The 19,233-nt window shown below is 48.3% G+C and overlaps 1 protein-coding gene across 2 annotated transcripts in view; it reads left to right on the forward strand.

Annotated features, from left to right (window-relative positions):
- Positions 1 to 5,256: 5,256 nt before the first annotated feature.
- Positions 5,257 to 19,233, forward strand: part of SLC45A1 (solute carrier family 45 member 1) — a 58,556-nt gene continuing 44,579 nt past the window's right edge. The window contains exons 1-2 of one of the 2 annotated variants that reach the window (XM_073603714.1): positions 5,257 to 5,584; positions 12,728 to 13,142. In XM_073603714.1, the coding sequence (XP_073459815.1) occupies positions 12,749 to 13,142 (394 nt within the window). In that variant the 5' untranslated portion in view covers positions 5,257 to 5,584; positions 12,728 to 12,748. Of the gene's footprint in view, positions 5,585 to 5,740; positions 5,853 to 12,727; positions 13,143 to 19,233 lie in introns of those variants that run through there. The other variant, XM_073603715.1, reaches the window with a different exon arrangement.

The raw sequence follows: 19,233 nt of genomic DNA on the forward strand, positions 1-19,233 counted from the left end.
AAGGAAGATCGAAAGTGGGGTCACCGATAGAAAAAACAGACCTGGTCAGACACGCCCCCTCCCTGGTCGGACACACCCATTCCCTGGTTAGACACGCCCTTATCTGGTCAGACATGACTACTCCCTGATCAGACATGACTCCTCCCAAGTCAGATATGTCCCCTCTTTATTCACACACACCCCTCTCTGTTCAGACACACCCACTACCTGCTCAGACATGCTCCCCTTCTGGTTGAACACACCCCTACCTGATCAGACACTCCCCCACTGGTCAGACACTCCCCCTGTCTGATCAGAAACCCCACCTCTGATCAGAAACTCCCCCTCTGATCAGACACTCCCCCTCTAATCAGACACTCCCCCTGTCTGATCAGACACTCCCCCTCTGGTCAGACACTCCCCCTGTCTGATCAGACACTCCCCCTCTGGTCAGACACTCCCCCTGTCTGATCAGACACTCCCCCTCTGGTCAGACACTCCCCCTGTCTGATCAGACACTCCCCCTCTGGTCAGACACTCCCCCTGTCTGAGCAGACACTCCCCCTCTAATCAGACACTCCCCCTGTCTGATCAGACACTCCCTCTCTGGTCAGACACTCCCCCTGTCTGATCAGACACCCCCTCTCTGGTCAGACACTCCCCCTGTCTGATTAGACACTCCCCCTCTGATCAGACACTCCCCCTGTGGTCAGACTCTCCCCCTGTGGTCAGACACTCCCCCTGTGGTCAGACACTCCCCCCTCTGATCAGACACTCCCCCTGTCTGATCAGACACTCCCCCTGTCTGATCAGATACTCCCCCTGTGGTCAGACACTCCCCCTGTGGTCAGACACTCCCCCCTCTGATCAGACACTCCCACTGTCTGATCAGACACTCCCCCTGTGGTCAGACACTCCCCATGTGGTCAGACACTCCCCCTCTGGTCAGACACTCCCCCTGTTTTAGTCTACAATACAGATGTGTATGAGAACACTTGTGATGAGGGGTGTGGCTGTCACTAAGCTCTGTCAGTACAGAGCACTGCAGAGTGATTTTCAGGCAATAGGACTTGAAAAGTAAAAGGTCAAAGGTCAGTCTCCCTATAAGTCGCATTTCAGTTGTGGGCGGAGACTGTTGGGCGGAAGGGTTTGGCTTTGGGGGGTTTGAATTTGTCAAATCTCCTTTCCTCTTCTCCCAATACTTCCCCCCAATGCCCATAAGACATATCCGCACTAATGATTGCCAATGCAGCGAGCCGGCCCCGGGGCCACGCCATCCGCACCAACCTGCCAGATCAATCGTTTTCTGTGTGCCCGCTTCACACCATAACACAGCCTGGAGGTTGGATGTAATGCTCTGCATAAAAATGCTGACTCCCTTAGGGGTGTATTTATAAAAAATAAATTGTATGACTGTTCATCCAAAGGGCCAAAATCAAACATTCTCTGCAGATCGAATGTTATTTATTGAAAAAAAAAAAATAAGTGTGAATGGGAGAAATACCACATTATGGCCACTAGATGGAGCTCCTATGATGTAGTGACTGTAATGCAGTATTTTCCCCACATTATTATAAACAGAATGCACCTTAAAATGATTGTAAACGATCACCTTGAAAGACAACCCATTCCGTTTTAAATGAAAGGCAAAACATTATAAATCCCCCTTTTTTTTTTTAAAGGTTTTAACACTCCCTCTGTTCTCAGCCACATAGGAGCTGGGGTGGGGGGGGGGGGGGGGGGGGACAGCAGTACACTGAGCTTCCCGGTGAATGGCTGTGCAGGGGGGGAGGGGTGTCAGCATAAGACTGATCATTGGAGAGGAGCTATAGAACTGGCCATGCTGTGCTCTCCTGCTTAGTGTGGTCAGTTTTTAATAGGAAAGCAGAGGGACTGGCAGGACCACCAGGGATCTCACACAAAGGAAGTAATATAAAGAGAACAGGAGACGTCTTCATACCGGTACATGGGGCAGAGAGCAGACACGTATGGGGGAGGGGAGGGGGTATTGGGGTAACAAACACTTTCACTGAATAGTGCAGAAATCTTAAACTCTGTTGGACTGTCTGTATATATATATATATACTGTATACTGGGGATTGTATTGATAAACATGAACACTTGTTGTAATATTGGGATTATTGTATCCAATCTGCACATTATGAAGAACTTTGTTTTATTTGACTGATTCGGTTATTTAATAATAATCTTTTCAGGAGATTCTTAAAGGGCCAGCGCACTTATTTTTGTAGTAGTGTGTGAAGAGTTGGGATCTCCTAGGTGCTGCCCCCAGTGGTCACAGCGGGAACATTTTTTTGTTTTTTATAGGGTTGCACTGATACTGGATTTTTATCGGCGAGTACGAGGACCGATACCTTCAGTCAAGTACTTGCCGGCACTGAGGACCGATACCTTCAGTCAAGTACTTGCCGGCACCGAGGACCGATACCTTCAGTCAAGTACTTGCCGGCACCGAGGACCGATACCTTCAGTCAAGTACTTGCCGGCACCGAGGACCGATACCTTCAGTCAAGTACTTGCCGGCACTGAGGACCGATACCTTCAGTCAAGTACTTGCCGGCACTGAGGACCGATACCTTTGTGGTGCGATTTGAGCTCATACAAAATAAATGGGCTCACATCACACTGCAAAGGTATCGGTGTCAGGTATTGGAGCATCTGCACGAGTATGAGTACCAGGGGTGGACTGACAACTCATGGGGCCCTCCTGCAATAGGAGAAGATTATGGGGCCCCCGGGCAATAGGAGAAGATTGTGGGGCCCCCGGGCAATAAGAGAAGATTGTGGGGCCCCCGGGCAATAGGAGAAGATTGTGGGGCCCCAGGCAATAGGAGAAGATTGTGGGGCCCCCCAGGCAATAGGAGAAGATTGTGGGGCCCCAGGCAATAGGAGTTAATGGGGCCCCTGGGCAATAGGAGATTATGAGGCCCCCGGGCAATAGGAAAAGATTATGGGGCCCCCAGGCAATAGGAGAAGATTGTGGGGCCCCAGGCAATAAGAGTTAATGGGGCCCCCGGGCAATAGGAGATTATGGGGCCCCCGGGCAATAGGAGATTATGGGGCCCCCGGGCAATAGGAGATTATGGGGCCCCCGGGCAATAGGAGATTATGGGGCCCCCAGGCAATAGATTGTGGGGCCACACAGTATACACACAGACACACAGTATACACACACAGTATATACACACAGTATACACACACAGTATATACACACAGTATACACACACAGTATATACACACAGTATACACACACAGTATATACACACAGTATACACACACAGTATATACACACAGTATACACACACAGTATACACACACAGTATACACACACAGTATACACACACAGTATACACACACAGTATATACACACAGTATACACACACAGTATACACACACAGTATACACACACAGTATACACACACAGTATATACACACAGTATACACACACAGTATACACACACAGTATATACACACAGTATACACACACAGACACACAGTATACACACACACAGTATACACACACAGTATATACACACAGTATACACACACAGTATATACACACAGTATACACACACAGTATATACACACACAGTATACACACACAGTATACACACACAGTATACACACACAGTATACACACACAGTATATACACACACAGTATACACACACAGTATATACACACAGTATATACACACAGTATACACACACAGTATATACACACACAGTATACACACACAGTATACACACACAGTATATACACACAGTATATACACACAGTATACACACACAGTATATACACACACACAGTATATACACACAGTATACACACACAGTATATACACACAGTATATACACACAGTATACACACACAGTATACACACACAGTATATACACACACAGTATACACACACAGTATACACACACAGTATACACACACAGTATATACACACAGTATACACACACAGTATACACACACAGTATACACACACAGTATATACACACAGTATACACACACAGTATATACACACACACAGTATATACACACAGTATACACACACAGTATATACACACAGTATATACACACAGTATATACACACTGGAAAGGTACCGGAGAGGCGGGGCAGCTCTTGGGATTTTTAAAAAAACACAGATTTTTACATACTGTCCCTGGTTTTATTGCGGCCGGCAACCCTGATGGGGCCCCTTAGCGGTGCCCGAGTGCCCGAATGGTCAGTCCGCCCCTGATGAGTACACAGTATTTCCAAAAAATGCACTGCATTGAACGGCGTGGTGCTGCGTCACACATAGTATATAATAGATTAGGGTCGCATTGATAGCGGCGTTGGCTTGTCATCATGACGTCACTTGGGATCGCACAGGAGTCGTGCGGCTCAGAGCACTTTCACACCGACGCACTTAAAAACTGCCCATAAAACGGCGGGAGCTTTTGAGGCACTTTTGCGGTACTTTTGAGACGTTAGCGGTGCGCCTTTCTGAAGGTCACGTGACTCAAAAGAACCATTTAAGGCGATTTTTATGCGCTTCTGAGGCGCTTCCATTCATTGGAGAGGAGCGCTTTTTTAGGTGCTTTTTTTAGTGCCCCAAAGATGCTGCTTGCAGGAGTTTTTTCACCGCCAGCGCACCGCCCCCAGTGTGAAACTATTCATTGATTTTAATGGAAAATAGGTTTTCATGAGCTTTTCAGGCGCTTTTGTTTAGCGTGAAAGCGCCTGAAAAGCGCCTCAGTGTGAAAGGGGTCTTAGGGTCAACCTAAGCGCTGCAGGAAACCGCATGCGATACGGACAGGAATCACACCCCATCCCTGTTCAAATCGCATTCAATCTTTTGCAGTGCGATTTGAGAGCCTTCATTTTGTATGAGCTCGAATCGCACCGCAAAGGTATCGGTTTCAGGTATCGGAGCACGCGTGCGCGTGCAAACACTCGGGATCAATAGCAGTGCGCCTCTAGTTTATATTCCGTGTGCCAAACTGCAGCACTTCTTTCCCGTGTTTTTCGCACACACGGGGCGACCCATTGAAATGAATGGGCTGGGCTACACAGAAATGCGCCAAAAAAAACGCACCCGCTCTTGGTTTGCGCCTGTAGGGGTGAGCCAAGCCTAAACGTAAGCATTGCGATGCACAAAAACGCGCGTCACCGCATTGCGTCCTTCAAACTACAAAAAAAATAATAAGTTCCGATATTGTTCCCTGATGTAGAGAAATAAATGCTTTAAAAAAATGCAGCGCAATGCGTTGTAAAAGGCGTGTCCATCGTGCATTTTCCATGCGTTGCGGTGGAGTAGGTTTTTGCGTCCACCAATCAGATGGCGGGAGTCAGGTGTACGGGGCTCAGCATCCTGGCAGAACAATGGAAGACACCAGGAGACAGGCAAAGCCTGAGACGGAAGAGCGGAGCGGAGCGGTGATGTCAGAAGACGCACACCTCCCCCCACCTCATCCAGAAGGAAGCATCTCCTCTTCTTCTACAGGGAGGGAGGATGCAGCAGAGGCAGCCGGGGGAAGCCGCTCCATCATCATCCTCTATGCAGCTCTGGAAGAGAATGTCCCGAAATTCCCAGGTAACCATCGCTTCCCGCCTGCGCTATTCTCCTCGCCTTCCATTCCTCCCCTCTATCTTCATCTTCAGGGTGGGGGCGGGGGGGTCTTTGTTCTAGTTTATCGCTAAATTACTTCTGCTGCATTGCTGTAAAAGAAAAAAAAATCCCGTCTGCTGCGTCCGGCGATTTGATTGGTCGGTGATGGAGCATCTAATGAGCCAGAGACAGCGACTGATACAACGTAGCGTCAGACAGAGACACGTGTGATCAGGAGAGGCTCGCCGCTCAGGTCATCCCCGTGTCCCCTTCCCCCACTCCTGACATGTGTCCCCCCCCTCCCCCACTCCTGACATGTGTCCCCCCCCCTCCCCCACTCCTGACATGTGTCCCCCCCTCCCCCACTCCTGACATGTGTCCCCCCCCTCCCCCACTCCTGACATGTGTCCCCCCCCCACTCCCACTCCTGACATGTGTCCCCCCCCCTCCCCCACTCCTGACATGTGTCCCCCCCTCCCCCACTCCTGACATGTGTCCCCCCCCCTCCCCCACTCCTGACATGTGTCCCCCCCCCCACTCCCACTCCTGACATGTGTCCCCCCCCACTCCTGACATGTGTCCCCCCTCCCCCACTCCTGACATGTGTCCCCCCCCCACTCCCACTCCTGACACATGTGTCCCCCCCCTCCCCCACTCCTGACATGTGTCCCCCCCTCCCCCACTCCTGACATGTGTCCCCCCCCACTCCTGACATGTGTCCCCCCCCCACTCCCACTCCTGACATGTGTCCCCCCTCCCCCACTCCTGACATGTGTCCCCCCCCTCCCCCACTCCTGACATGTGTCCCCCCCTCCCCCACTCCTGACATGTGTCCCCCCCCCACTCCTGACATGTGTCCCCCCCACTCCCACTCCTGACATGTGTCCCCCCCCCTCCCCCACTCCTGACATGTGTCCCCCCCACCCCCACTCCTGACACACGTGTCCCCCCCACTCCTGACATGTGTCCCCCCCCCACTCCCACTCCTGACATGTGTCCCCCCCCCTCCCCCACTCCTGACATGTGTCCCCCCCCCACTCCTGACACACGTGTCCCCCCCACTCCTGACATGTGTCCCCCCCCCACTCCTGACACACGTGTCCCCCCCACTCCTGACATGTGTCCCCCCCCCACTCCCACTCCTGACATGTGTCCCCCCCCTCCCCCACTCCTGACATGTGTCCCCCCCCCACTCCCACTCCTGACACGTGTCCCCCCCACTCCTGACATGTGTCCCCCCCCACTCCTGACACGTGTCCCCCCCACACTCCTGACATGTGTCCCCCCCTCCCACACTCCTGACATGTGTCCCCCCCCACTCCTGACATGTGTCCCCCCCCACTCCTGACATGTGTCTCCCCCCTCCCCCACTCCTGACACACGTGTCCCCCCACCCCCACTCCTGACATGTGTCCCCCCCCACTCCCACTCCTGACATACGTGTCCCCCCACCCCCACTCCTGACATGTGTCCCCCCCCCCCACTCCTGACATGTGTCCCCCCCCCCCCACTCCCACTCCTGACATGTGTCCCCCACTCCCCCACTCCTGACACACGTGTCCCCCCCACTCCTGACACGTCCCCCCCACTCCCCCACTCCTGACATGTGTCCCCCCACCCCCACTCCTGACATGTGTCCCCCCACCCCCACTCCTGACATGTGTCCCCCCCACTTCTGACACACGTGTCCCCCCCACTCCTGACACGTCCCCCCCACTCCTGACACGTGTCCCCCCCACTCCTGACATGCGTCCCCCCGCCTCCCCCACTCCTGACACATGTCCCCCCCCACTCCTGGCACACATGTCCCCCCCACTCCTGACACACGTGTCCCCCAACCCCATGTGTCCCCTTCCCCCACTCCTGACACATGTTCCCCCCACTCCTGATACGTGTCCCCCCCACTCCTGACAGGTGTCCCCCACCCAGGGGCAGACTGACCATTGGGGCACGGCCTGAGGGCCCCATGCCACTAAGGGGCCCCATCAGGGTTGTCAGCCTCAATAAAACCAGGGACAGTATGTAAAAATCTGTGTTTTTTTAAAAATCCCAATACAAGAGCTGCCCCGCCTCTCCAGTGCCTTTTCAGTGTGTGTATATTGTGTATATTGTGTGTACCCTATTGCCCGATGACCCCCATAGTATATACTGACAGGCGTACATAGTATATACTGACAGACCTCCATAGTATATACTGACAGACCTCCATAGTATATACTGACAGACCTCCATAGTATATACTGACAGACCCCCATAGTATATACTGACAGACCTCCATAGTATATACTGACAGACCCCCATAGTATATACTGACAGACCTCCATAGTATATACTGACAGACCTCCATAGTATATACTGACAGACCCCCATAGTATATACTGACAGACCTCCATAGTATATACTGACAGACCCCCATAGTATATACTGACAGACCTCCATAGTATATACTGACAGACCCCCATAGTATATACTGACAGACCTCCATAGTATATACTGACAGACCCCCATAGTATATACTGACAGACCTCCATAGTATATACTGACAGGCGTACATAGTATATACTGACAGACCTCCATAGTATATACTGACAGACCTCCAAAGTATATACAGATAGACCCCCATAGTATATACTGACAGACCTCCATAGTATATACTGACAGACCCCCATAGTATATACTGACAGACCTCCATAGTATATACTGACAGACCCCCATAGTATATACTGACAGACCCCCATAGTATATACTGACAGACCTCCATAGTATATACTGACAGACCCCCATAGTATATACTGACAGACCTCCATAGTATATACTGACAGACCCCCATACTATATACTGACAGACCTCCATAGTATATACTGACAGACCCCCATAGTATATACTGACAGACCCCCATAGTATATACTGACAGACCTCCATAGTATATACTGACAGACCTCCATTGTATATACTGACAGACCTCCATAGTATATACTGACAGACCCCCATAGTATATACTGACAGACCTCCATAGTATATACTGACAGACCCCCATAGTATATACTGACAGACCTCCATTGTATATACTGACAGACCCCCATAGTATATACTGACAGACCTCCATAGTATATACTGACAGACCCCCATAGTATATACTGACAGACCTCCATAGTATATACTGACAGACCCCCATAGTATATACTGACAGACCCCCATAGTATATACTGACAGACCTCCATAGTATATACTGACAGACCCCCATAGTATATACTGACAGACCTCCATAGTATATACTGACAGACCTCCATAGTATATACTGACAGACCCCCATAGTATATACTGACAGACCTCCATAGTATATACTGACAGACCTCCATAGTATATACTGACAGACCCCCATACTATATACTGACAGACCTCCATAGTATATACTGACAGACCCCCATAGTATATACTGACAGACCCCCATAGTATATACTGACAGACCTCCATAGTATATACTGACAGACCTCCATAGTATATACTGACAGACCCCCATAGTATATACTGACAGACGTACATAGTATATACTGACAGACCCCCATAGTATATACTGACAGACCCCCATAGTATATACTGACAGACCCCCATAGTATATACTGACAGACCCCCATAGTATATACTGACAGACCTCCATTGTATATACTGACAGACCCCCATAGTATATACTGACAGACGTACATAGTATATACTGACAGACCCCCATAGTATATACTGACAGACCCCCATAGTATATACTGACAGACGTACATAGTATATACTGACAGACCCCCATAGTATATACTGACAGACGTACATAGTATATACTGACAGACCTCCATAGTATATACTGACAGACCCCCATAGTATATACTGACAGACGTACATAGTATATACTGACAGACCTCCATAGTATATACTGACAGACCTCCATAGTATATACTGACAGACCCCCATAGTATATACTGACAGACCCCCATAGTATATACTGACAGACCCCCATAGTATATACTGACAGACGTACATAGTATATACTGACAGACGTACATAGTATATACTGACAGACCTCCATAGTATATACTGACAGACCTCCATAGTATATACTGACAGACCCCCATAGTATATACTGACAGACCCCCATAGTATATACTGACAGACCCCCATAGTATATACTGACAGACGTACATAGTATATACTGACAGACGTACATAGTATATACTGACAGACGTACATAGTATATACTGACAGACCTCCTGGGGGTGTCCTATGAATTTGGGGGGCTTGTATAGAATAGACTTCCAGCTTGTAGAAGAAGGGGATCAGACCAATCTAGGGGGGATCTGATGCAGTTAAGGGCAGAGGAGACATTGGGGGTCTGATAGCCCCCCGATGTCTCAGTAAAGAGGACTATATAAAATAAATAATACAAATATTCATTTTTAAGTGCCCCGATCGTTCCGTGTTTACACGCACACACATGTAAAAGGTGATCGCACCACACATGTATCGCTGCAAACGTCAGAGGGAGAGTGATAATTCTATCACCAGACCTCCTGTGTAATTCCAAACCGGTAACCTGCAGAGGCATTTAAAGTGTCCCCTATGGAGATTTTTAGGGACTGTAGTAGGGTTGCCACCTGTCTGGGATTCACCCGGACAGTTTGAGTTTGGAATCTTGTGTCCGGGTATCAGACAGCCTGAAACCCGGACACATTATTCAGACTGGACTATGACTTCCCAGCAGGATTGCTGGCTGCCGTTGTCTAAGCCGAGAGTGTCTGTTACATTCTCTCTCACTGCCCAAACCCATCACTAACAATCGATTTTGCCTTGTTTTTTACCTGCTATTATTTCTATACTGTATATAAGAAGACATTTTGCATATTACACTTTATATATTGTTTATTGAATGCTCCATATATATATATATATCCCTCGGGGGATACTTTGTATTTAGTGCTGCACTTATTTTGATTTTAGTCAGATGTAAGGGGAGCTCTGTGGACTCTGATATAAAGGAGACTCTTGTGATTAATTTCATATTATTAGAAATGTTATTTAATAGCAAAATATATCCATAGTTTATACTATAAAAAAAAATTGCTGTGCGCCGCTAAAGTGTTCGGGGTTCACTTGAAGAAAAAGTGGCGACCCCTATACTGTAGTTTGGTGCCATTGCACGAGCGTACGCAGTTTTAAAGATTGACATGTTTAGTATTTACAGTATCTGACAAAAGTCAGTACACCCCTCAGTGAAAATCTCCAAATTGGGCCCAAAGTGTCAATATTTTGTGTGGCCACCATTATTTTCCAGCACTGCCTTAACCCTCTTGGGCATGGAGGTCACCAGAGCTTCACAGGTTGTCACTGGAGTCCTCTTCCCCTCCTCCATGATGACATCACAGAGCTGGTGGATGTTAGAGACCTTGTGCTCCTCCACCTTCCGTTTGAGGATGTCCCACAGATGATCAATAGGGTTTAGGTCTGGAGACATGCTTGGCCAGTCCATCACCTTTACCCTCAGCTTCTTTAGCAAGGCAGTGGTGGTCTTGGAGGTGTGTTTGGGGTGGTTATCATGTTGGAATACTGCCCTGCGGTCCAGTCTCTGAAGGGAGGGGATCATGCTCTGCTTCAGTATATCACAGTACATGTTGGCATTCATGGTTCCCTCAATGATCTGTAGCTCCCCAGTGCCGGCAGCACTCATGCAGCCCCAGACCATGACACTCCCACCACCATGCTTGACTGTAGACAAGACACACTTGTCTTTGTTCTCCTCACCTGGTTGCCCCCACACACGCTTGTCACCATCTGAACCAAATACGTTTATCTTGGTCTCATCAGACCACAGGACATGGTTCCAGTAATCCATCTCCTTAGTCTGCTTGTCTTCAGCAAACTGTTTGCTGGCTTTCTTGTACATCATCTTTAGAAGAGGCTTCCTTCTGGGATGACAGCCATGCAGACCAATTTGATGCAGTGTGCGGCGTATGGTCTGAGCACTGACAGGCTGACCCCCCACCCCCACCCCTACAACCTCTGCAGCAATGCTGGCAGCACTCATACGTCTATTTCCCAAAGACAACCTCTGGATATGACGCTGAGCACGTGACCTCAACTTCTTTGGTGGACCATGGCGAGGCCTGTTCTGAGGGGAACCTGTCCTGTTATACCGCTGTATGGTCTTGGCCACCGTGCTGCAGATCAGTTTCAGGGTCTTGGCAATCTTCTTATAGCCTAGGCCATCTTTATGTAGAGCAACAATTCTTTTTTTCAGATCCTCAGAGAGTTCTTTGCCATGAGGTGCCATGTTGTACTTCCAGTGACCAGTATGAGAGAGTGAGAGCGATAACACCAAATTTAACACACCTGCTCCCCATTCACACCTGAGACCTTGTAACACTAACGAGTCACATGACACCAGGGAGGGAAAATGGCTAATTGGGCCCAATTTGGAGATTTTCACTTAGGGGTGTACTGACTTTTGTTGCCAGCGGTTTAGACATTAATGGCTGTGTGTTGAGTTATTTTGAGGGGACAGTAAATTTACACTGTTATACAAGCTGTACACTCACTACTTTACATTGTAGACAAGTGTCATTTCTTCAGTGTTGTCACATGAAAAGATAGAAGAAAAGATTTAAACAAATGTCACTGAGGGGTGTACTTATTTTTGTCAGATAAAATATTTACTGGGCGTAACATCATCTTTTATACTGTACCAAAAAATGTGTTATATATTGTGTTCACTACAATTCATTAAAGTGTATTTTTCCCAAAACCGCTGTGCAAATACCGTGTGACATAAAAAAATTGCAACACCCACCATTTTATTCTCTGTTTAAAAAACATATACAATGTTTTGGGTTCTGAATAATTTTCTAGCAAAAAAATGCAGATTTTTCCATGTAGGAGAGAAGTCAGAACAGGCCGGGGGTGGGGCGGCGCGTGGTTCATGTATTATTTTATGAAATGTATATATTTATATTTATTATTATAATATTGATAAACACCCCGGCGGGACAAGCAGGTCGGTACTTTGGGAGGGGTCAGCAGTGGCGGCGTCCATGTTTGCCGCATGGCGCGTTCCTCGGAATCTCGCACTGATGTCGTCTTTCTGTTTTCCAGACGTAGAAATCTCTTCTGATAATGGCTTCAGCTGCCTTCTCCCCTCCCGCCGACCCCGCGGCCCCCGGAATGGTCGCCCAGGATTTCTGGAGGTCGCAGGTGTGTGGGTACACCTCATCGGTTACGGGTCACCTCAGCCATCGAGCCAACAATTTCAAAAGACATCCAAAGAGAAGAAAACTAATCCGGCCGTCACCGCCCCCTCCCCCCAACACCCCGTGTCCGCTCGATCTGATCGATTTCGTAGACCTTCACCCCCGAAGATCGTTCATGGAACTCTTGTTTAATGGGTGCATATTGTTCGGCATCGAGTTCTGCTATGCGATGGAGACGGCGTACGTCACCCCGGTACTTCTACAGATGGGTCTTCCAGATGAGTTCTATAGCATGGTGTGGTTTATCAGCCCCATCCTGGGTAATGTTCATTTCTGATTGGACCGCTAAACCTAAAATGTATGAATGAGAGTGACTTCCCCCCAGGATGTGAACATCCAACCAATCCATCCAACCAATCCATCCATCCAACCAATCCATCCAACCAATCCACCCAACCAATCCATCCAACCAATCCATCCAACCAATCCATCCAACCAATCCATCCATCCAACCAATCCATCCAACCAATCCACCCAACCAATCCATCCATCCAATCCATCCAACCAACCAACCCATCCAACCAATCCATCCAACCAATCTATCCATCCAATCTATCCATCCAATCCATCCATCCAACCAATCCATCCAACCAATCCACCCAACCAATCCATCCAACCAATCCACCCAACCAATCCATCCAACCAATCCATCCATCCAACCAATCCATCCAACCAATCCATCCATCCAATCCATCCAACCAATCCATCCAACCAACCCACCCAACCTATCCTTCCAACTAATCCATCCAACCAATCCATCCATCCATCCAATCCATCCATCCAACCAATCCACCCAACCAATCCATCCAACCAATCCACCCAACCAATCCATCCAACCAATCCATCCATCCAACCAATCCATCCAACCAATCCATCCAACCAATCCATCCATCCAACCAATCCATCCAACCAACCCATCCAACCAATCCATTCAACCAATCCATCCAACCAATCCATCCATCCAACCAATCCATCCAACCAACCAACCCATCCAACCAATCCATCCAACCAGTCCATCCAACCAATCCATCCAACCAATCCATCCATCCAACCAATCCATCCATCCAACCAACCAACCCATCCAACCAATCCATCCAACCAATCCATCCAACCAATCCATCCATCCAACCAATCCACCCAACCAATCCATCCCTCCAATCCATCCATCCAATCCATCAATCCAACCAATCCACCCAACCAATCTATCCAACCAACCAACCCATCCAACCAATCCATCCAACCAATCCATCCAACCAACCAACCAACCCATCCAACCAATCCATCCAACCAATCCATCCAATCCATCCAACCAATCCATCCAACCAATCTATCCAACCAATCCACCCAACCAATCCACCCAACCAATCCATCCAAAGAATCCATCCAACCAATCCATCCAACCAACCAATCCATCCAACCAATCCATCCATCCAATCCATCCATTCAACCAATCCATCCAACCAACCAACCAACCAATCCATCCAACCAATCCATCCATCCAATCCACCCAACCAATCCACCCAACCAATCCATCCAACCAATCCACCCAACCAATCCATCTATCCAATCCATCCATCCAGCCAATCCATCCAACCAACCAACCCATCCAACCAATGCATCCAACCAATCCATCCATCCAATCCATCCATCCAACCAATCCATCCAACCAATCCATTTATCCAATCCATTTATCCAATCCATCCATCCATCCATCCATCCATCCAATCCATCCAACCAATCCAACCAATCCACCCAACCAATCCATCCAACCAATCCACCCAACCAATCCACCCAACCAATCCATCCATCCATCCAACCAATCCATCCAACCAACCAACCCATCCAACCAATCCATCCAACCAATCAATACGCCCAACCAATCCATCCAACCAATCCATCCATCCAACCAATCTATCCAACCAATCCATCCATCCATCCATCCAATCCATTCAACCAATCCATCCAACCAATCCATCCATCCAGTCCATCCAACCAACCAATCCATCCAACCAATCCATCCAACCAATTCATGCAACCAATCCATCCAACCAATCCATCCAACCAATCCATGCAACCAATCCATCCAACCAAGCAATCCACCCAACCAATCCATCCATCCATCCAATCCATCCATCCATCCAATCCATCCAACCAATCCATCCAACCAATCCATCCATCCAATCCATCCAACCAAACAATCCATCCAACCAATCCATCCAACCAATTCATCCAACCAATTCATCCAACCAACCAATCCATCCATCCAATCCATCCAACCAATTCATCCAACCAACCAATCCATCCAACCAATCCATCCAACCAATCCACCCAACCAACCGACCAATCCACCCAACCAATCCATCCATCCAATCCATCCAACCAATCCATCCAACCAATCCTTCCAACCAATCCATCCAACCAATCCATCCATCCATCCATCCATCCAATCCATCCATCCATCCAACCAATCCATCCAACCAATCCATCCAACCAACCCATCCAACCAATCCATCCAACCAACCCATCCAACCAATCCATTCAACCAATCCATCCAACCAATCCATCCATCCAACCAATCCATCCAACCAATCCATCCATCCAACCAATCCATCCAACCAACCAACCCATCCAACCAATCCATCCAACCAGTCCATCCAACCAATCCATCCATCCAACCAATCCATCCAACCAATCCATCCAACCAACCAACCAATCCACCCAACCAATCCATCCAACCAACCAATCCATCCAACCAATCCATCCAACCAACCAATCCATCCAACCAATCCACCCAACCAACTAATCCATCCAACCAATCCATCAAACCCATCCATCCATCCAACCAACCCATCCAACCAACCAATCCTTCTAACCAACCAATCCATCCAAACAATCCATCCAACCAATCCATCCATCCAACCAATCCATCTAACCAATCGATCCAACCAATCCATCCAACCAATCAACCCACCCAACCAATCCACCCAACCAATCCACCCAACCAATGCCCCCAACCAGTCCATCTAACCAATCCACCCAACCAATCCACCCAAACAATCCATCCAACCAATCCATCCAACCAACCAGTCCATCAATCCAACCAATCCATCCAACCAATCCATCCAACCAACAAATCCATCCAACCAATCCATCCATCCATCCAATCTATCCAACCAATCCATCCAAACAATCCAACCAACCAACCAATTCATCCAACCAATCCAACCAATCCATCCAACCCATCAATCCAACCAACCAATCCATCCAACCAATCCAACCAACCAATCCATCCAACCAACCAACCAATCCATCCATCCAACCAATCCATCCAACCAATCCATCCAACCAACCAATCCAACCAATCCATCCAACCCATCCATCCAACCAACCAATCCATCCAACCAATCCACCAATTCAATCCTTCCAACCAATCCATCCAACCAATCCAGCCATCCAACCAATCCAATCCATCCAACCAATCCATCCAACCAATCCAGCCATCCAACCAATCCAATCCATCCAACCAATCCATCCAACCAATCCATCCATCCAACCAATCCACCCAACCAATCCATCCCTCCAATCCATCCATCCAATCCATCAATCCAACCAATCCACCCAACCAATCTATCCAACCAACCAACCCATCCAACCAATCCATCCAACCAACCAACCAACCCATCCAACCAATCCATCCAACCAATCCATCCAATCCATCCAACCAATCCATCCAACCAATCTATCCAACCAATCCACCCAACCAATCCACCCAACCAATCCATCCAAAGAATCCATCCAACCAATCCATCCAACCAACCAATCCATCCAACCAATCCATCCATCCAATCCATCCATTCAACCAATCCATCCAACCAACCAACCAACCAATCCATCCAACCAATCCATCCATCCAATCCACCCAACCAATCCACCCAACCAATCCATCCAACCAATCCACCCAACCAATCCATCTATCCAATCCATCCATCCAGCCAATCCATCCAACCAACCAACCCATCCAACCAATGCATCCAACCAATCCATCCATCCAATCCATCCATCCAACCAATCCATCCAACCAATCCATTTATCCAATCCATTTATCCAATCCATCCAACCAATCCATCCATCCATCCAATCCATCCAACCAATCCAACCAATCCACCCAACCAATCCATCCAACCAATCCACCCAACCAATCCACCCAACCAATCCATCCATCCATCCAACCAATCCATCCAACCAACCAACCCATCCAACCAATCCATCCAACCAATCCATCCAACCAATCCATCCATCCATCCAATCCATCCAACCAATCAATACGCCCAACCAATCCATCCAACCAATCCATCCATCCAACCAATCTATCCAACCAATCCATCCATCCATCCATCCATCCAATCCATTCAACCAATCCATCCAACCAATCCATCCATCCAGTCCATCCAACCAACCAATTCATCCAACCAATCCATCCAACCAATCCATCCAACCAATCCATCCAACCAATCCATGCAACCAATCCATCCAACCAAGCAATCCACCCAACCAATCCATCCATCCATCCAATCCATCCATCCATCCAATCCATCCAACCAATCCATCCAACCAATCCATCCAACCAATCCATCCATCCAATCCATCCAACCAATTCATCCAACCAACCAATCCATCCAACCAATCCATCCAACCAATCCACCCAACCAACCGACCAATCCACCCAACCAATCCATCCAACCAATCCATCCATCCAATCCATCCAACCAATCCATCCAACCAATCCTTCCAACCAATCCATCCAACCAATCCATCCATCCATCCATCCAATCCATCCATCCATCCAACCAATCCATCCAACCAACCCATCCAACCAATCCATCCAACCAACCCATCCAACCAATCCATTCAACCAATCCATCCAACCAATCCATCCATCCAACCAATCCATCCAACCAATCCATCCATCCAACCAATCCATCCAACCAACCAACCCATCCAACCAATCCATCCAACCAGTCCATCCAACCAATCCATCCATCCAACCAATCCATCCAACCAATCCATCCAACCAACCAACCAATCCACCCAACCAATCCATCCAACCAACCAATCCATCCAACCAATCCATCCAACCAACCAATCCATCCAACCAATCCACCCAACCAACTAATCCATCCAACCAATCCATCCAACCCATCCATCCATCCAACCAACCCATCCAACCAACCAATCCTTCTAACCAACCAATCCATCCAAACAATCCATCCAACCAATCCATCCATCCAACCAATCCATCTAACCAATCGATCCAACCAATCCATCCAACCAATCAACCCACCCAACCAATCCACCCAACCAATGCCCCCAACCAGTCCATCTAACCAATCCACCCAACCAATCCACCCAAACAATCCATCCAACCAATCCATCCAACCAACCAGTCCATCAATCCAACCAATCCATCCAACCAATCTATCCAACCAACAAATCCATCCAACCAATCCATCCATCCATCCAATCTATCCAACCAATCCATCCAAACAATCCAACCAACCAACCAATCCATCCAACCAATCCAACCAATCCATCCAACCCATCCATCCAACCAACCAATCCATCCAACCAATCCAACCAACCAATCCATCCAACCAACCAACCAACCAACCAATCCATCCATCCAACCAATCCATCCAACCAATCCATCCAACCAACCAACCAATCCAACCAATCCATCCAACCCATCCATCCAACCAACCAATCCATCCAACCAATCCACCAATTCAATCCATCCAACCAATCCATCCAACCAATCCAGCCATCCAACCAATCCAATCCATCCAACCAATCCATCCAACCAATCCAGCCATCCAACCAATCCAATCCATCCAACCAATCCATCCAACCAATCCATCCAATCTATCCAACCAATCCATCCAACCAATCCAACCAACCAATCCATCCAACCAATCCATCCAACCAATCCACCCAACCAATCCATCCAAACCAATCCATCCAACCAATCCATCCAACCAATCCACCCAATCAATCAATCCATCCAACCAATTCATCCAACCAACCAATCCATCCAACCAATCCATCCATCCAACCAATCCATCCAACTGTTCTTAGCAATCAGTTAGTGAACGGTAAAAAAAAAGTCAATCACCTCTGTAGCTGCAAGTACTGAGGAGCAATTATTCCTCAAATTTCACAGCAGAAGCACTGAAGTCCTTCAAGTCCTTTTCTCTGTTCTCTCCCCCTCCCAGCAGTGACTCTGCAGCTCAGCTCACCCTGCTCCCCCTCCCAGCAGTGACTCTGCAGCTCAGCTCACCCTGCTCCCCCTCCAGG

This window comes from Aquarana catesbeiana, linkage group LG10 (assembly GCF_042186555.1).
Source record: "Aquarana catesbeiana isolate 2022-GZ linkage group LG10, ASM4218655v1, whole genome shotgun sequence".
Classification (NCBI taxonomy): Eukaryota; Metazoa; Chordata; class Amphibia; order Anura; family Ranidae; genus Aquarana; species Aquarana catesbeiana.